The sequence below is a fragment of the Mastigoproctus giganteus genome, chromosome 1 (assembly GCF_048544385.1).
Source record: "Mastigoproctus giganteus isolate SK-2022 chromosome 1, ASM4854438v1, whole genome shotgun sequence".
NCBI classification, from domain to species: Eukaryota; Metazoa; Arthropoda; class Arachnida; order Uropygi; family Thelyphonidae; genus Mastigoproctus; species Mastigoproctus giganteus.
The window spans coordinates 54878229-54899451 of NC_143575.1; the positions used below are offsets into that span (position 1 = coordinate 54878229).

At 36.9% G+C, this 21223-nt stretch overlaps 1 protein-coding gene across 1 annotated transcript in view; it reads left to right on the top strand.

Moving 5' to 3' along the window:
- LOC150090807 (kinesin-like protein KIF28) overlaps positions 1-21223 on the top strand; it is a 195201-nt gene that overhangs the window by 164008 nt on the left and 9970 nt on the right. The window contains exons 17-18 of the mRNA XM_090373827.1: positions 10490-10624; positions 18203-18286. Coding sequence (XP_090229953.1) covers positions 10490-10624; positions 18203-18286 — 219 coding nt within the window. The remainder of the gene's footprint in view (positions 1-10489; positions 10625-18202; positions 18287-21223) is intronic.

Below are 21223 nucleotides of genomic sequence, written 5' to 3' on the forward strand. Positions count from 1 at the left end.
ATGATATTGATGATGGTATATCAAGCTTAATGTCCAAGTTTGCAGATGATACAAAGGTTGGCAGGATTGTCAAGGACACTACTGACACTATGCTGCTGCAACAGGATCTGGAAAGGTTGAGCAGATGGGCTGAGAGGTGGCAAATGAAGTTTAACATTGACAAATGTAAAGTACTACACATGGGAAACAGCAACCCCAGAGCAACGTATCAACTCTGTGGTACTACACTGACAGTGGTAGAGAATGAAAGGGACTTGGGGGTGGTTGTGCAGGCAGATATGAAGTTCTCTGAGCAGTGCAGACGGGCTGCAAGAGTAGCTCATGGAGTATTGTCAATGGTATACAGGAATTTTTCCAGCAGGGATAAGGAGGTGATTATTCCATTGTATAAGGCAATGGTCAGGCCACACCTAGAGTACTGTATACAGGTCTGGAGGCCTCATTTCAAGAAGGAAGTAGAGCTGCTGGAATGAGTACAGAGAAGGGCAACAAGATTAGTGAATGGAACAAAGGGGTGCTCTTACGAAGAAAGGCTTAAGTTTTGCAAATTAAAGCGTCTGGAGACTAGGCACCAGCGAGATGATCTGATAGAGGTGTATAAAGCCTTGAATGGTTTAAGCATGCTCAATGCTGATGGGATTCTTCCTCTAGCTCAGAAAAATCACCTGAGAGGGCATAAATTCAAATTGAGGAAAGACAGATGTAGGATAGACGTGCGGAAATTTGCCTTTAGCCAGCGGGTGGTTGGTTGGTGGAACAGACTTCCATCCCTTGTGGTGGAGGTTGATAGCCTAAATAAGTTTAAGGCTCAGCTGGACAGGTATTTTGAAAGAACAGAGGGGTGAAGTGGAAGTGGGATTTTTTTTTTTTGGCTGATGCTGCATAAGCTTGCTTTCTTGCATCAAATGCCTCTGCTAATGCTAATGCTAAATACTACTGAATTACTTTACTTTAAAATTAATAAAGTGCTAGACATCACAATTTTACGAACTGACGATTTTAAAAATGAATAAATGGATATGAAGCAGAAAATAGTGTGGAACATTTTTAAGAACATCTCATTGGGAAGGAATATTAAACTAAATGTTTTCTAGTTTTGGCAGAGATGCTGTGCTACTATTATCTCATTGACATGGCATGAGGTATTCTGAAAATAATTTATTTATCAATGTTTACCAATAATTCAGTAAAATAATATATATATCTCCTTTGTAAGCACACTAATAAAAACATTTTTAAAAATTTTAAACAATTTTATAAATAAATTAACTCTCTCAAGAGTGATTTTGCCAAGCATATAAATTTACAATCACATATGGTCAGAAGAATTCACAAGGCAGAGTGAATACAAGAACAGCATCATATTTCTTAGTTACTTGAGCTTGAATCATGGTCACTCAAAGCACATATACGTCTATATCCTTGCACTTTACTACTAGGTTACAGCAGCCTACGTGTGCCTGGAGGTAGTAAGTTTTCCATTAGAGGAACTAGCTGTGTGGAGTTTTTTTTTTTTTTTTTTTTTTGAATCCTTGAAGTTTTGAAAAAATGAAATTCATATATAATGCTTTTAAATATTGATAAGTTCTTATTTTGACTTAACAGCCCAACAGGGTGAAATTTGTCAAAATTCCAGTCAGAATTAAACAAAAAATTCATTGAGAACATCTTTATGGAAAAAAAAAAAACTCGCTGATATGTTTTTTTCTATTACGCTGATGGAAATGATATTCAGGTGACACTCATGTCAAATGGAACAAATTTTGGCAAGGTCCAGCTATTCTACGACAACCAAATCCTCTGCTTGCACATTTATGATAGTGGGACTGTTAGTTGTTGTTATTTGGTTTTTAGGAGCATTAGCAACTAAGGCCATATTGCTCGGGGATATGCGATGGTCATTCCCTGACCTTTCCGTATTTGGTGGTGACAGGCTCGAACCCCGGTCTAATCAAAAAGCGTGTGCTACACACTGCTGCTCCTTCCCACCTGGCTACGGTGGCGCCTGGGACTGTTAGTAACCTTGGGTGTAACCCCCATGTGCAAGTCCTTAAATATGGCACCTAGTATACTGGAGGTGACCAACCAGGTGTAAGCAGGGATTGAGGTGTGGCATCCACACCACACAGAGGAATGTCATCTCTGTGTGTTAATAAGCAGTACTACAGAGGTGGACAAAAAAACCAGCATCATTTGTGAATTTTGCAAATAATGTGTTGTGAGTTGCATTGTGGGTTGCAGAAATGTTCAAAATGCATTTGTTAGATGGTATATATATCCTCTGATATACCTAATTGCCATAAATATCTTCCCGAGGGGTAAAATGCATAATTAATAAAAATATGAGAAATCATGCATATGGCAATCATGACAACCAAATATACATTTTATTGCATTTACATGTGCAAACTGAAATAACAAGTTAACATAATAGTATTATTTACTGTAAATCAGCAAAATAAGCCCTCAAAATTTTGTTTTTCCTCCTTGAGCTGCAATTACAGCCTTGCAACGATCTGGCATAGAGTTAATCAACTTCTGGATATACAGTTGCCCAATTTCGTGGTACCACACCCTTACAATGCTCTCCTGCAGTTGAATCTTGCTTGTTGGCTTATTCTGAGCAATTTTAGATGACATGTTTTAGATTCTTCCTCTTGCTCAGAATAATCGCTTGAGAGGACACAAATTCAAATTGAGGAAAGAGGGTTGAAGGATGTGGGGAAGGTTGTAGGATGTGGGGAAGATGTGGGGAAGTTTGCCTTTAGCCAGCGGGTGGTTGATTGCTGGAACAAACTTCCATCTGTCGTAGAAGTTGATAGCTTAAATAGATTCAAGGCAGAACTTGACAAACAATTTGGAGTGAGTGGATGGGTGAAATAAGGGGTTTTTTTTTTTTTTGGCTGATGCTATATAAGCTTGCTTTTTTGAATCATGTGCCTTTGCTAATGCTAATGTACCAGCAATTTTCAATAAGGTTCAAATCTGGACTGTTGCCAGGCCAATCCAACACTGTAATGCCAGCATTTCTGAGGTACTTTAAGGGAGAAAAATGAGGGAAAACATTGGTGTAAGATTTAAACCTTGTGAGACAAGAAGACAAACTCATCATTAAATCTAAATAGCATAAAACTTACCAGTTTTGCTGTGTGGTAAGGTGCTGAGTCCTGTTGAAAAATGCAGTTTTGGACATCCGTTGGTGATTCCTAATAATGGGTTTCAGGCACTCCTCGGAGATAGCACTGTAGGTTTCTGCATTCACCATTCTGTTAGTAAACTTAATTTGCACCATCCCTTTGCTTGTTATGCATCCCCAGACCATGAGACCAGCGGGGAACTTTACAGTTGGTGTTATGCAGTCAGGATGGTATGCCTCCGATTTTCGTCTTTTAACATATTGCTTCTCATCCGAGCCATGCAGGTCGAATTTCGATTCATCAGAAAAGATGACGGTGTCCCATTGAAACATGCATTTTAGCCCAAGAAAGTCACTTCTTCCTCATTTGTTGGGACAACAAAGGCTTCTTCTTCTTGGGCTGATAGGCATCAGACCACATTTCAAAAGCCATCTTTGGATAGTTCATGTACATGTTTCAACACCAGAGGCCATCTCAAAGTCCAGTTGTAGAAGTTGTTTTTGCCCAATGAGAAAACTACTTCTGCAGCCAGTGCATGTTATCGGTAGTTGCAGTAGAAGTAGTTTTCCTATCAGGTTAAAACAGCGGGAAGAGGAGATAAACACCATAAGACTGAGGCAGTCTGGATGGTGTACCCATAAGTAAATTTCAGCCGCGAATGCATTACGCTCATGAACTCCAGTAATCTGCTTTTAATAATGATAAAAATGACATCATTATCGACTTGTACTGCCATTACCGATAACATGCACCATCTGTTTACCGAGAATGCAGGGAGACGTTGAGGTACCGGGAAACGTGTTTGACCACTAAGTTTTCTGAAGTTTCCTGTGGTTCTCATGTTGGCTTTCTTTACCTATGCCTTTATTTTTTTCCGTGATGATCCCCACCATCTCTGAAAACCCCAGCACCCCACCCTCTAATCTAATAGAAGCAGTGCAAGAATCAGTTTCGCCTCTTCCTTCAGCTACTGCTAATCTTTTAGCCCGTGAATTTCCCCAAGCTAGCAGTTTTCCAGCCAACCTAACACTGCCTCAATAGCTTCAGCAAATATTCTTGCACCCTTCTATTTAAGTGTATCCCATCCCTGTAGAAGTAGTCTTTCCTGTTAACAAGCACAGATCACGCTGAGGAAAATTCTACCCAATGAGCCTTGCACAGTCTCTCCAGGGCTGAATTGATTGACAAGGCTCTCATCATATACTCTCTCCTATCACGTCTGCGCAGAATTGCAGACACTTTCAAATTCAACCCTAACTCACAACTTTTTTTCAACATTGACCTGTATTTGTTAAGTAAGTCTGCTGATCTCCTACTCTTAATATCATTAGTGCCAAAGTGTACAACAATATCACCCTTTGTGCCCTTAAAAGATATCTACTGTACAACATCAAATTTTGTCCCTGGCAGACATACCCTGGTCCTATTCCACCTATCCTTTTAACACAGTGTATTACCTGCTTCCTTGGCCATAGAGTCACCAACAATAACTAACCCCTGTGGGATCAGTGCAGAATGCACTGATCCCACAGGGGTTAGTTATTGTTGGTGATTGTTGCCTTGTGCACTAGAGTGAGCTCTGGATTTTAGAAAACATTACTTTTACATTTTTATATTTTTGACTATTTTGTTTATTTGATAACTTTTAGCATTTTAACATAGGTGTTTTAACACTCCGAAAAACTGCTGGCAATGCTTGCAGATTAATGTAGCAGTATTACATGGTGACGGAGAATTCCAACATTTGAAAATATGCTTTCTTCATGGAAAAGATGGAATATATAAGCTTTTTGTGCTAAATTTTTTAGCATTGAACAAGTGAAATGTGAATTTACCAATTACTATTGGAAGATGTTGCCCTTTTACAAGAACAAAATCAATTTATAATTGATTTTGTTCTTGTAAAATAATCTTAGACTCTGGTGATTACATCATAGTCAGGTTGACCATCATTTTTACTAACAAACTGTAGCATGTGCAGCATGTCATGAGAGAACATCAACTCAAATGGATGCATCACAGTGATTGTGAATGGACTTTGTTGAACAATTAGCCATTCTTTCTCTACATGACTTTCACTTTAAGAATGCAAAGTGAAAGTAGGTTTTATCTTACTTGTGAACAATGTTATGGATGCTCGATTCCTTATAGCTGGTAGTAGTAGTGGCACATGATGCAAGAAAGCAAGTGTAGGAGCTTATGCAGCATCAGCCAAAAAAAAAAAAATCACACCATTCCTTCCAAATACCTGTCCAGTTCCTCCTTAAATTTATTTAACCTATCAACTTCCACAACGACAGATGGAAGTTTGTTCCAGCAATTAACCACCCGCTGACTAAAGGCAAATTTCCGCACATCTATTCTACATCTGTCCTTTCTTAATTTGAACTTATGTCCCCGTAGGTTCGTAATCTGAACAAGTGGAAGGATCCCATCAGAATTCAGCGTGCTCAACCCATTCAAGGCCTTATAGACCTCAATCAGATCACCGCGCAGGTGCCTAGTCTCCAGCCACTGCAATTTGCAGAACTTAAGCCTCTCTTGGTAAGAGGATCCCTTCATTCCCCTCACCAATCGTGTTGCTCTTCTCTGTACACGCTCAAGTAAATCTACATCCTTCCTAAAATGAGGCCTCCAGACCTGTACGCAGTACTCAAGGCGTGGCCTGACCATTGCCTTATACAGAGGGACAATCACCTCCTTTTCCCTGCTAGCAAAATTCCTATATATCATTGACAAAACCCCATGACCCGCCCTAGCAGCCTGTCTGCACTGCTCAGAAAACTTCATATCTGACTGCACAATTACTCCCAGGTCTTTTTCATTTTCTACCACCTTAAGTGTAGTACCACACAGTTGGTACGTTTCTCTGGGGTTACTTTTCCCCATATGCAGTACTTTGCATTTGTCAAGGTTGAACTTCAGTTGCCATTTCTTAGCCCATCTGCCCAAATTATCTAGATCCTGTTGCAGTAGCACACTGCCATTACTGTCATTAACAACCCTGCCAACCTTTGTGTCATCTGCAAACTTTGACATTAAGCCTGATATACCTTCATCAATATCATTGATAAATACACAAAACAACAGTGGACCCAACACCGAACCCTGTGGGACTCCACTAATAACATTAGTCCACGAAGAGCAGCATCCATTGATTACCACCCTCTGTCTTCTCCCACTTAACCATCCTTTTATCCATTGTAGCAACTTACCCTTAATACCATTCTGCTCCAATTTGTACAGTAGTCTTCCATGCGCAACAGTGTCAAAAGCTTTCCTGAAATCCAAGTATATGATATCAAAATTATTTTTTGCATCCAGTTCCTTTGTGACCACATCATAATAACCAATCAAATTTGTCAGACAAGACTTTCCCTTAACAAACCCATGCTGTGTTTGAATGATTGCTGCAGTCTTGTCTAGATGATCCTGCAATGCATCTTTAACCAGTGACTCCATTATTTTACCCGGAACAGAAGTTAAACTAACTGGTCTGTAATTACTGGTGTCACCCTTTGATCCACCTTTGTGAATTGGGGACACATTTGCACATCTCCAGTCCGTGGGAACCTCCCCTGAGTCCAAGGATGCTCTCATAATTATGGCTAAGGGTTTGCTTAGTTGCTTTGCCGCCTCCTTTCAAATAACTGGATAGATCCCATCCACCCCAGGTGCCTTTCTTATGTTTAACTTCAACAATTTCTCCTCCACTTTGCTCTCAGTTATTACAAAATCATTAAGCACACTGCTACAATTTGATAACCTTCTTTTATTTTCAAACTGTAATAATTCCTCACGTGTGAATGTAGATGCAAAATACTCATTCAGTTTGTTTGCTATCTGAGCAGGATCATCAATAGTCGAACCATTGATGTCAAGGGGACCAATCATATTAATCCCCTTCCTTTTAGAGTTTATATAAGTAAAGAAATCCTTGCTGTTTTTCTTAGCATCTTTTGCCAAAGATTTCTCGTAATCCGCCTTCGCCTGCCGAACCTCCTTTGTGACCTGATTACAGACTAGCTTATATCTGCCACAGGCTTCTGCATCACCTGATAATTTATATGCATCCCATGCATTTTTTCTTCTCTGTCACGAGTCTCATTAGTTCATTTGATAACCATTTAGGCCTAAACCTTGAACGATATTTCTTAATCGGTATATAAAGTCTAGTAGCTTCCACGATTAATTCCTTGAATGCTTCCCACTTAGAATTTACTGTTTGTAACATCGTCAGTTGATCCCACTGTACAGAATTTAAAAACTGTCTGAGACCACTGTACTCCCCTTTACGGAAGCAAAAACCCTTTCCTTTACCCTGACGGTAGTTACCTCTTTGAGTAAATCCCACTTCAGCACACTGTGATCACTGTCACCTAGTGGTTCCTTTATCTGCAAATTCTTAATACACGAATGATCACTGCTGATAACCAGATCAAGAGTGTTACTTTCTCTGGTTGCCTCTCGAACATGCTGCTGCAGAAAACAATCATCCAATAAATCCACAAAAGTCTGACTAGTGTGTGAGTGACCAACCCACAAGTTCCAGTCAATATCTGGGAAGTTAAAATCCCCCATTATAAGACATTCTGATTTACTGGCCCACTCTATTTCTCTGTACAATTGTTCATTGTACTCATTTAAGTCATTAGGCCTATAACACACTCCTACTCTTATTTTTCCTTTCGCCGTGCTTATCTCACACCAAACTGACTCAACAGAGCACTGTTCATCTATATTAACTGGGTGCACTTCCTTTGATTTTATGTTTTTCTTAATTAACAGCATAACACCCCCTCCCTTTCTGTCCTGTCTATCCTTTCTGTACACATTGTACTCCCCAAATTCCAGTTTTGCATTCCTTATATCTTTGTGACACCACGTCTCTGCTATCCCAACAATATCCGCCTTTGATGTCTTGACCAACACTTCAAATTCATCAAATTTATTTACTATACTTCTAGCATTGGTATACATGCAAGCATACATGCTCCTATGCCTATTCCTTGTTACCCTAACACATCCCATATACCCAACTATTCCATGATGACTGCCATTCGTCCCTGAAACCCCCAACACCCCTTGCTCCAGGTCGCTTCTTATTCTAATAGAAGTTGTGCAAGAATCACCTTCACCTCTGCCTGCGGTTACTGTTAAACTATTAGTCTTTGTATCCCCCCAAACTAGCAGTTTTCCGACTCACCTAACACTGCCTCGATAGCATCAGCAAATATTCTTGCACCCTTTCTATTTAAGTGTATCCCATCCCTGTAGAAGCAATCTCTCCTGTTAACAAGTACAGTCCAGGCTGAAAAAAATTCTACCCCTTGAGCCTTGCACAATCTTTCCAGGGCCGAATTGATCGACAACGCTCTCATCATGTACTCCCTCCTATCGTGTCTGGGCAGAATTGCAGACACTTTCAAATTCAACCCTATTTCACGGCTTTTTTTCAACAGTGACCTGTACTTGTTGAGTAATTCCGCCGGTCTCCTACTCTTAATATCATTAGTGCCAACGTGTACAACTATATCACCTTTTGTGCCCTTGAAAGATGATATCCGCTCTACAACGTCATCAACCTTTGCCCCTGGCAGACATACCCTGGTCCTGTTCCACCTATCCTTTTTACAAAGGATGTTCCCCGCTTCCGACAATAGAGTCACCAACAACTACTAGTTCCTGTGGGACCAGCGCACCTTTTAAACCATTCTGGTGCCCCAGAATGGTTTAAAAATGGTGTCCTTGACAACCCTGCCAACCTTTGTATCGTCTGCAAACTTGGACATTAAGCTTGATATACCATCATCAATATCATTTATAAATACAGAAAACAATAATGGACCCAACACTGAGCCCTGAGGGACTCCACCAATAACATTAGTCCACGAAGAGCAGTGTCCATTGATTACCACTCTCTGTCTTCTTCCCCTCAACCACCCCTTTATCCATAGCAGCAATTTGCCTCCAATGTCACACTGCTCCAATTTGTGTAGCAGTCTTCCATGTGCAAGAGTATCAAAAGCCTTTCTAAGATCCAAGTATATAATATCAAAGTTATTCCCTGCATCCAGTTCTTTTGTGACTGCATCATAGTATCCAATCAAGTTGGTCAGGCAAGACTTCCCCTTAACAAAACCATGCTGTGTCTGAGCTATAACTGAAGTCTTGTCTAAATGATCCTGCAGTGCTTCTTTAACCAGTGCCTCCATTAATTTTCCTGGAACAGAAGTTAAGCTCACAGGTCTATAATTACTTGTGTCAGCCTTTGATCCTCCTTTGTGAATTGGGGTCACATTTGCACATTTCCAGTCTATGGGTACCTCCCCTGAGTCCAAGGAAGCTCTCATAATTATGGCTAAGGGTTTGCTTACTTCCTTTGCTGTCTCCTTTAATATAACTGGATAGATCCCATCCACCCCGGGTGCCTTTCTTGTGTTTATCTTCAACAGTTTCTTCTCCACTTTACTCCCAGTTATTTCAAGATTCTGTAGCTTACTGCTAGAGTTGAATACACCTCTGGCATTCCCCTTGCTGAATAACTCCTCATGTGTGAATGTCGATGCAAAATATTCATTTAGTTTGTTAGCTACCCTTTCTATCCTTTCTGTAGACGTTGTACTCCCCAAATTGCAGTTCTGCATCCCTTATATCTTTGTGACACCACGTCTCTGCTATCCCAACAATATCCGCCTTTGATGTCTTGACCAACACTTCAAATTCATCAAATTTATTTACTAAACTCCTAGCATTGGTGTACACGCAGGTATACATGTACCTGTTTCTATTCTTAGCTACCCTAACACAACCCATGTGTTTACTTGTACTGCAATGGCTCCCAGCAGTCTCTGAAATACCATGCATCTTGTTTTTCAGGCTTCTGCTTATTCTAATAGAAGCAGTGCAAGAATCTCTTTCACCTCTGCCAGTGGCTACTGTCAATCTATTGGTCTTTGTCTCCCCCCAAGCTAGCAGTTTTCCGACCCACCTAACACTGCCTCGATAGCATCAGCAAATATTCTTGCACCCTTTCTATTTAAGTGTATCCCATCCCTGTAGAAGCAATCTCTCCTGTTAACAAGTACAGTCCAGGCTGAAAAAAATTCTACCCCTTGAGCCTTGCACAATCTTTCCAGGGTCGAATTGATCGACAGGGCTCTCATCATATACTCCCTCCTATCGTGTCTGACCAGAATTGCAGACACTTTCAAATTCAACCCTAATTCTCGGCTTTTGTTCAGCAGTGACCTGTACTTGTTAAGTAATTCTGCCTTATTTTATTCTAACTTAATTCTAACTTATTTTAATACTCATTATAAACTATTAAATTGTGTTACTTTATTATGCAGGTTTTTGTAAGGATGCGAAATTTGGAGACTGAGCAAGAATATGAGTGGCCTAAAGAAAAATTTCTCAATCGACTATATCTTATGAAAGAAATGTACCAGAATTATGAGAGTGGAGAAGAATGGGATGTTCAAGAGGTACATTAGTCTTTTTTTTTTTTTTTTTTTTTCACTACTCAAAAAATATCATACATGAATACACAGGGTGCATTCATGTATGATATTTTTCTAATTCTTTTATTATTATTAGAGCATTTTGAGAAGTAATCTGTGACTCAGCAGAATTCATAGTTCTGTTGTTGTGAAAGTTTTTTTTTTTTTTAATCAAAAGTTACTATTAATTTAAATAAATAAACAAATTTTAACAGAAATTTCAGGTCATGTTTTTTAAAAAAATTACTTCCTTCTATATAAATTATGAATAAATTGTGTGCAGAAAATGCTATATATACAAGATGAATAAAAAAGTGCTGCCCAACTTTATTTACATTTTTATTCAGAAAAGATGATATAATAGTATCATTTAACAACACAACGAAGTAAATATGCAGTAGCGTGTTAATGATTATGACTATGCTGTTGATTAAACATAAGTGTTTGAGTTGTATTCCCCCTCATGTTGGATGCACTTTTTAAGTCTGGGTATACTGAGTGATCTTTGATATAATCTTGATATTAATTGTAGTAAATTTTAGTGGTTTCTTTTGGTTCTTGCAATTTTCAGGATTTCTGGCAATACACTAGATGCTTCAATACATTCCACAAGAAAAAAAAAAAAAAAAAAGTTCTGGGGCATCAAATACCTGATTTGATGAACTTTAGAAATTAATGGTATCCAATTCATTGATTTTCAAGATAATTGTTAAGTCACTGACAAAAGTTCCCATCATAAATAACATAGAAATATAATATAATTCATCATTAATAAATAATACCATAGAATTGCTTATATATACAATTTAAACCCTGTGATATCTGTAATACCATAGATCTCGCAGTGTTTAAATTGGATGTAACGTTTTATAATGACCTATGACTGATTAATAAGGTTGATTACTATTGCTTAAGTAGTAGTATAAGTATTACTTTTGAAGAGTTTTGCAAGTTATGTTGCTGCTATACTTCTAAAATTCTGAATAGGATAGTTAAAATATGGTTAACTTAATGCTTGGATGACTGTTTGTTATCCACCTTTCATTAACACATTTAAATTAATACTACAAAATGATTCATGAGCAAGAAACTCATATCAGTGATTAAAATATATTAGTTATTTTACTATCAGACATGTGATTTTTAACAAAAGTGTTCAATTATAAATGCATTCAGACAGAAATACATCATGATGGCTTTGTCACGAATGAACTGATATTGAGAGTTTATGTAAGTGTAGTCCAACAGCCATTGTTTTGCATTTGGAGGTATATAGATTTGTTGCCAATGTAGTGTTTATAGAATTGCATGTTACCAAGATGAGAGAAATTAGCCCTTTCATTTTTGGTTGCACAAATTTTGAACTGCATTGTAGTATTGGGATCAGCAACCATTGATACTGGAGACTGATATCAGTTGGACTGCCATTTATCTCGCCACGAGTTGATGATTACATTTAATCAAGGCATAGCTAAAAAAGTCACTACAGAAATAGAAGAAGTAAACCAGTTTGAAGCCCTTTTTTTAATGCATATTAATAATACCCACTTATCTTGCATGCACCCAGTTTTGTAGATTTACAGCAGGGGTTTTATTCTATGTACATAGATGCTCTGATTTCAGTAAATTGCCACTTCATAGGCACCATAAATTCCAGACTGCAGTGACTCAACATATATCTCCACAGCAAAGTGTATCTGGCTTTTGTCTCCAGTGAATTGCCATCTGTCCTCTGCATACTAATATATGCTTGTTGAAATTTGAAAATAAAACTGTTGAATTAACTGTTTGTGCTGGATTATTAATTATAATTATGATTGAGCAATGGTATAGAAATATTTTGATTATATAATTCTGAATACAGAATAGTTTACTTTATTATGCAGGGCTAAAGCCTCGGTTAAGGGAGTTAACTAGTGTACTAGTTAGTGCAATTGCATCATTTCTGTACATAGCCAACTACTTAAGTAGTTATCAATTGGCATCATTAAGTATATTTCATATTGTGAATACCTTCGCAATGAGTTGCTATACACTACCTTGAATAAGTAATACTTCACCATAGGAGAAGACTATTGTTACTTATTATCAGCGGATACCATCACCCATACGGCACCGTTTTGGAACTTATTGGCTCCTCATCAGTGGGTGGACAGGTACCCTGGGGTTGCAATGATGACAACCCAGTTGCGAAGTATAACTCCACAATATGAGAGATGCCTGATGGTGTGCAGTAATTTAGATTACAGAATAGTTTAGGGCTAAAGCCTCAGTTTACATAGGGAGTTAACTAGTGTACAAGTTAGTGCAATTGCATAATTTCTGTATGTAGCCAACTACTTAAGTAGTTATATGGCATCATTAAGTATATCTCATATTGTGAATAGTCTTCTCCTATGGTGAAGCACTACTTATTCGAGGTAGTGCAATATCATGGCAACTCGTGAAGGTATATACAATATGAGATATACTTAATGATGCTAATTTGTAACTACTTAAGTAGTTGGCTATGTACAGAAATGATGCAATTGCACTAACTTGTATGCTAGATAATTCTGAATATTAAAATTTGCAATATTTAATTCATTTTTACATAGACATTTACATAAATCAACATAAAGTAATACATAAGAAAATCCAGCTTATTTTTATTATATTCTGTTCTGGATATAAATAAATTCATATGAATTTATTGATTAATATGCAGTGCATTCTGCTAAGCTGAAGAAGAGACACCTTGCTTCAAAAGCAATTTATTCTATTTTACTTTTATTATTATTTACTGTATTTTAGTACTGATATAGATTTTTACTGTGTTGGTTGTTACAAGAAAATTTGTTAGACTGATCATCTGTCCTACTCTTGTTTAATGATTGTTTGAGCATCTTCTTAATGTGGCTTTCCAATGTTCTTGTATAGTCTCTCTTTATCTTTCCATAAGTAATATCATCTTGAATATGAACAGAAATCTCCAAGATAGTTCCAACAGCCTACACAGAAGTCCCAGAGATGAAGGGATTGAATTGGAGACCTTTTAGAAGGGACTATCTCCACTGAGGAATGCATTCTGTGGATCTGGTGGAATATACTTTTATGTTCTGTTGACTTGTGTATCTGTGTCAGGCTTCCATAGGTCCAATCATGTCTGTACATCTTATGAAAACCTATTCATTCTTTCCTTTGTTACAGCCTGGGTCATGGTTCCACATGAATATATGGAATCATGGTTGAGGAGACAGAGATTATGTAAGTATTTTTTGGGCATTTCCCTACTCCAGGTTGCCACAGAAGAAGTGCAAAAAAGCATTAACTCATTCAATGTCAATATTAATTTATTGCCAAAAAAAAGTATATAGTGTTTGGGGGTGAGGTGCCACCGGTGGTTTCCCACAACTGCACACAAGTATAAGTACAGTGAACATACACAGCTTCACAAATTACAGAGCTGGAACAGGTTTGGTTGAAGAACATAACAATCTAAGTGTTTCCAGAGTAAGCCACAAGTACAGCTGGATGAGTACCACGTTAAAAAAAAAGGTAACAGTAAAAGAATAGAAGCAAAGAAAAAATAAGGTTATGATAATACACATTAATATAAAAACATTACGTATAGGAATATAAAACTAATAACATTAAAATGGCAAATAGTGAATGTTGTTGCATGCAAATTTATAGGGGAAGACTCAATGTTAGATAGAGAAAAATTATAAGAGAATTAATAAAGTAGTCTATCTAATAGATGGCAACAAAGTGATTGCATTTGGGAGATAGCATAAATGATTTTGTACACTAAGACTAGGTCACATAGCATGTATTTCAGCAATTCTTTTACATTTCAGTTTAAAATTTGTCTGATCAGAAGTGAGAAGGATAGGATAGGATTAATGTTTAAGGAGTTAATGATTGAGATCAGGCAGAGCAGAAAGTGCATACCAATTTGATGAAATCTGTTGAGCAGAGAAATTAATTTAGGCTTGAATTTGAGATCTTCAGGGAATTTGTCCAAATAATAGGACAATCAACTTTTTGAATTATAGAGTTTACTGAGATTGGATAAATTTGACTTTAGAATTTCAGCATTCATAATTGTCTCTGAGATGATCTCAAAGTTGGCTTTGAAAAGGTCCACTTGAGGAACCAGTATTCAAGGAAGGAGAATATCTTAAAATTGGATTTGGTAATTCCAGCCGAAACTGGATGGGCATAAAGAGTAGTTGGTTTTACGATCAGATTAAACTATTCAATAATTATCTTGAGAGAGGTAACATGTAGCAAATATTGTTTTAAGATCAAAATGGTTTTTATAAATTTCATCAATAGCTAATCAGTCAATATGAGGAGCAAAATTAAATTTTGAATCAGAGAATTCCAAGTTCATTATGAGCTTCAACTTTAGTAGCGAGTATACTATCTAAAGAAATGGTAATGTCAAAAGTCCTCTTTTTGAAAGAAATTTGCGAACGTTTAGATTTAGACGGTTTATTGAGAGATTAAACAGAGCAAGATAATCCAAGATCAGGGAGAAGTCAGTGGAGTTCATGTTAGACAAGACTTTTACGTCATCATCATAGGAGATTACATTAGGGTGAGTTTTCAAAAAAAGCCTGAAGAATAGAGGAAACCAGAAGTTCAGAGAGAATACTACCTTAAGGAATGCTGGATGATATCAAATTCCTCTTAAAGCCATTAATTTAACTATTAAAGTTCAAGGTTTTTTTTTTTTTTTTATGTGAATCCCAAACACGAGAGGTATTAGAACCTATAGTACTTAGTACCGTGCTTGGCTTGGAGGTTGAGAAGATGAAAGAAGATATTTGTTGACATTGGACTTGAACTTCTGTAGATTGTAATTTTCAGGAAGTACGTATGAAGGAAGGTTGTTCCAGAAAGCGGCAGTTGAATGAATAAATGAGGAAGATGAAAAGTTGGTTCTGTGGGTTTGAAGTTGGACAGTAAATGGATGTTGGCTGGTGGCAGTACATGTTTGGACTGTTTTGAAAGAGAGAGCAGGAATTATAGAAGCCAATTCAGAAGAACAGTGCCCATGGAAGTATCTGTAGAAGAGGCATGCAGCAGAAACAGTACGTCTATGAGAAAGCAAGTGGAGAGACTCTGTTAGGGATGAATCATTAATTAACCTAACTGCCCTGTTCTGAATGGAATCAAGAAGCCTGAGAGAGGTTTTGGAGGCACCACCCCAGATGTGGGAACAGTATTCCATGGCAGGGCAGATTTGCGATTTATACAGAATGAGCAGCTGTTTGGAAGAAAAGTAACGCCGGGAGCGAAAGAGAAAACCAAGTTTTTTAGATGCAGAGGAAGCAATATTTGTAACAAGAAATATTTGTCTTGGAACAAGCACAATATTTGTGCTTGTGCCAAGAGAGATTAGAAGTCAGGGTAATCCCCAAAAGAGATATATCATTTTGTCCAGAAATCGGAGCGTCACTAAAGATAAGCATAGGAGCAGAAGAATCCTTTTTGTGAGATATAAGACAAGACTGAGTTTTAGAAGGGTTGAAATCAACTATAAGTTGTCTTTGCCCCACTGGAGAATTACCTGAAGATCGGCATTTAAGGAATTGGTAGCAGATTTTCTAGAAGTTGAAGCTGATTGAGCAGGACAAGGTTTCTCAAAATGGAAAGTGGAATGCAATGTGCTATCATCGGAAAAACTATGGATAGGATTTCCAGTTTGATTAGATTTGCAAGGAAATTGAGGTTATTTCCAGAAATTGAGAAGAAATTGGTTAGAAAGAGGGAGCAGAGAAGGTGAGTAAATTGCAAAAAAAAAGCAGAACTGATATTGGTGTAAATGTCTACTTGACATTTGTCATTAAGAGTTTTTAGGATGTAGAAGTTTGTGTAAAGGAAGTTCATTTCAGTTGAATGATTGGAGATACCATAATTTATATGGTGCATATGCATTGGGAATAGTTGATTAGATAAAGGTAATAAACACTGTTCAATAACTTTTAAAATGGAAACAGAAACTTGATAGGGGGTGGACATTTTTAAGAGTTCAGGATTTTTACATTTTTGGAGAAGAAAGTTTGTACATCGATGAATCAGAAGGAAAGAAATTGGCTGCCAAAGATGTAAGGAGATTAAAGAAGCACCTAAGGAAATGTAGGATATACACACTTGAAATTTTGGGGATGGAAAATAGAATTTCATCCATTTCAACTGTCCCTTTAATAATATTAGTTAAATATTTAAGATTTGCAAAATTGTGATCTTAAGGCTAAGGATCCTTATGAGCAGTTATCTGTTATTCATTATTTTTTAAATAAATTATTTGGTATCCATGCAGAGCAGTGTTTATCATTTTACCCCTGCATACCTCTGTGTGAAAAGAAGGCCTTTAATTCATATATTAGTAATAGATTTCAATGCAATGCAACCAAGCAACTAAAGAGTTCTGATTTGGCCAACTTCAGGTTAATTAACTCGTTATCTGGCATGCCAAATTCAAATATGTTAGTGGAAGCTAGTGTATTCTTTGGTGGAAATAAAAGGAAAGAAATAGTTTAAAATAGGAAACTTTAGAATTTTAAATCTGGTATTGTATTGTATAATAAGACCAAAAAACATTGTTAGAGGCAAGTATCCCCCCAAAAAAGAGGCAAGTATCATGTTATCCCTCCCCCCCCCAAAAAAAAGTTTCCCCACTGTCTTATGGCCAAGGTTCAGGGTAGCAAAGTGGTCAAAAAAAAATACAAGCACCAAACCTTTCTATAAAATTAACATTAAAACAGGTATTTTTTTGTTGAACATGTTGCTGGTGTTGTAACAGTTTTTTTTTTTTTTTTTTACTGCTATGCTTTTTTCAATTAAAAAATAATTAATGATGAGGATTGAAAGGCAGAAGATGCTGATTCCACAGGAGGCAACCAATATCAGTGACAGTCAGGGAAATGGGAATTACATTGTATAAAAAGGATAGATGGAATATGACTAAGATATGTCTGCAAGGAACAAAAGTTAATGATGTTGTAGAGCATTTATTATTTTATAAGGGCACAAAAGCTAATATTGTTATACAGGAGTACTAATGATATTAAGAATAACATATCTAGGGATTTACTTAACAGATATAGAGCAATGTTGAGAAAAAGTCATGAGTTAGAATTAAATTTGAGTGTCTGAAATGGTAGAAGAGAGAGTATATGATGGGAACTTTGTCAACCAATTTGCTCCTGGAGAGACTGTGCTAAGGTTCATGGGGTAAAATTATTCTCAGCATGATCTATGCTTTGACACACTTGCTTTATTGTAGCACTGGAGGGGACAGATTTATGTGATACACTATCTCTGATTAGGAAGTATGGTGGCACTATTATGTAGAACCAAACCCTAAAAGTCATAATGGAGGTATCTTGATTCTTCACCAGCAAAGATCTATTTCTGAACTAATAGACAACAAAAAATGATCTTAATACCATTGGAGAGTATGTTTAAATAAGCATACAGTCCACTTTCATTTGGTATTACCCTGTGTATATTCAGTCTGTAGTATATTAAGTTAACAAAAATACTGATAATCATTATTCATTCGTTTAGGACCGTGACCCTTTCCTTGAAAATGAAGACACTGAAGTTCATATTGGTAGTGTGCAAGTGTTTCTCCAGCCACTGGCATACATGGTAATTTTTTTATTTTTTGGTTCTGAAATGGCTCCCCCAATTAATTCTTTTGCTGACTAGTTTATTTGAGTTGATTAAGAAAAAAAAAAATCATATATAATGATCATACTTATTTTACTGTGTGCTCCATATATAAATTTTTACTGTGTTCCATATACTAATAAGAGCTGCAATGTTGTGTTTGCAAATGTGTTATTATTGCATAGTTGACTTATAAGACAAACAGAAGTTTGTCACCATTATTAAAACATCTCATGTAAAATATTTTGAGTTGCCTTCCTTTTATACTTCAATTAATCAACACTTCCCCATTAGAGAAGTTTGCTGTTATTTATACTCATTTGAGTATAACCACCCCCTACACACAGCACTGTTTGGAATCTCATCAATGGGTGTGTAGATACCCATTTTTAAAAGCTTAAAAATTAGCATTAGAAAGAGGAATATGATGCAAGAAAGCAAGCCTATACAGAATCAGTCAAAAAAACCCCTTCCCATTTCACTCCAAAGTTTTGTCCAGTTCCTCATTGAATTTATTTAAGCTGTCAACTTCCACAACAACAGATGAAAGTTTGTTTCACCAATAAACTGCCTGCTGGCAAAAGGCAAATTTCTGCACATCTATTCTACAACTGTCTTTCCTCAATTTGAATTTATGTCCTCTCAGGTTAGTAATCTGAGCAAGAGGAAGAATCCCATCAGCATTCAGCCTGCTCAAACCATTCAAGACCTTATACACCTCAATCAGATCACCTTGCAGATGACTAGTTTCTAGATGCTACAATTTGCAGAATTTAACCCTTTCTTGATAAGAGGGCCTCTTTGTTCTGCAAATTGCAGCAGAATGTACAGGGATAATCACCTATTCGTGCTAGCAAAATTCCTGTATATCATTGACAAGACCCCACGGCCTGGTCTGGCAACCTATCACCACTCTGCAGGAAAACTTCATATCTGACTGCACAATTACCACCAGGTAATTTCATTCTCCACTACCCTGAGTTGGTACATTTCTCTGGGGTTACTGCTACCAATATGCAGTACTTTGCATTTGTTAATGTTAAACTTCAGTTGCACTTCTCAGCCCATCTGCTCAAATTTTATAGATATTGTTGTAGCATACTGTCATTAACAAACCTGCCAACCTTTGTATCATCTGCACATTTGGACATCTTTTTTGTATCTTTTGCCAAAGATTTCTTATAATCTGCCTTCGCTTGCACAACCTCCTTTGTGATTTGATTACAGACTAGCTTATATCTACTATAATTATGTGCATTCCATGCATTTTCTTCTCTATCACTAGTCTCATTAGTTCATCTGAAAAAATGTGGAATTAAATATCGGTCAAATCCCAGTAGCTTCCCTCTAAGCATTTGAAAGAAACATACGAGAATTTGAAGTTGTTGACAAAAATTAAGTGTGGAGAACATGGTTGGTTGGTCTGTTCTGATTTTAAAGTGATAGCATGTTACTTGAATAGCAATCTGATTACACAGAATGCCTTTCTCTTTATGTGAATGATGCAATCAGGCAAGGCGTAAGCACTAGATTGTCATGGTCTTGCCAAAGAGGGTCTGTTTATTGCCTGGATTAAAGAACATAGTTCATAAACCACTGGTAGACTTCAACACTGTCCTCCTTCCACCATATATTCTTTTAGTCAGAAGATAATTGACCATTGCTCCAACAGTCAACATCTTCTGGCTAAAAGAATATTTCTGTATTTTATTCTATAACCATACTTTCTTAATTTAAGTTAGTGTTATCATTAAACTCAGCCATTTGCAGTACAAGTACTGAATTATTCTAATGGGATGTCTCTTATTGGCGATTTTTTTGCAGATATCCTTAAAAATTAGCTGTTGACTATCTATGCATGATTTAGAATCTGTGCAGGCTGCTGTATAATTTGCCAAACTATACTTTTCATAAGCAGAATACATTATATATACTTCTATTCTTGATTTTTTAGATTAAATACAGTTAATATACTTAATAATCTTCTTAGCTCTGGGTCTTAAAACATGGGCATCAAGTTATTTATTTTAAAAATAAAAGACCTACTTGAAATCTTGACAGCTTCTCCGTAAACAGTATCCTACTATGAAATGTTTATATCCAAAATTTTCCCTCACATTCCTTCCCATTCAAACAGGAACTGGTACATATATGGCTAACCGATTAATTCATTAAAAAAAAAAAAAAACACACCACTAATCCTGTATTGATTCACTGGCTTCAAAAATTAGCATTAGCATTTTTTAGCATTAGCATTAGTAGAGGCATTTGATGCAAGAAAGCAAGCTTATGCAGCATCAGCCAAAAAAAAAACCCACTTCCACTTCACCCCTCTGTTCATTCAAAATACCTGTCCAGCTGAGCCTTAAACTTATTTAGGCTATCAACCTCCACCACAAGGGATGGAAGTCTGTTCCACCAACCAACCACCCGCTGGCTAAAGGCAAATTAAAAAGAACATACTAATAAACAGAAGGCATCACTTCCCCCCCCACTAATATGAAGGATACACATCTTTGCCAGAACAGCTTACCACAAGACTGTAGTAAGCCAAACCCAATGTTAAAGTTTACCATTTACTTTCTGCCATACAATGAAGCTGTGTTTATAGTCTGAACTATGATTTTTAGAATTTATAGAGATAATCCTGAGAATATACTGAATGATGGCACATTTCTGAAAAATATTTCCGTGCTGCATATTGCAGATATTACATCTTTAAACCTATTTGAGGGGAGTTCAAAAAAGATTTGTATTCACTCAGAAGTAGATTGCTGATAGAAATTTTATTGTTTTGATACCTTGAAACCTGTATAGCAATTTGGTTTTCATCTGACAGTTGATTTTTTTGGCTAAGGTAAAGAAAGCCCACATGAGAAGCATGCAAAAGTTCAATGAAATTTACCGGTAAAAGTA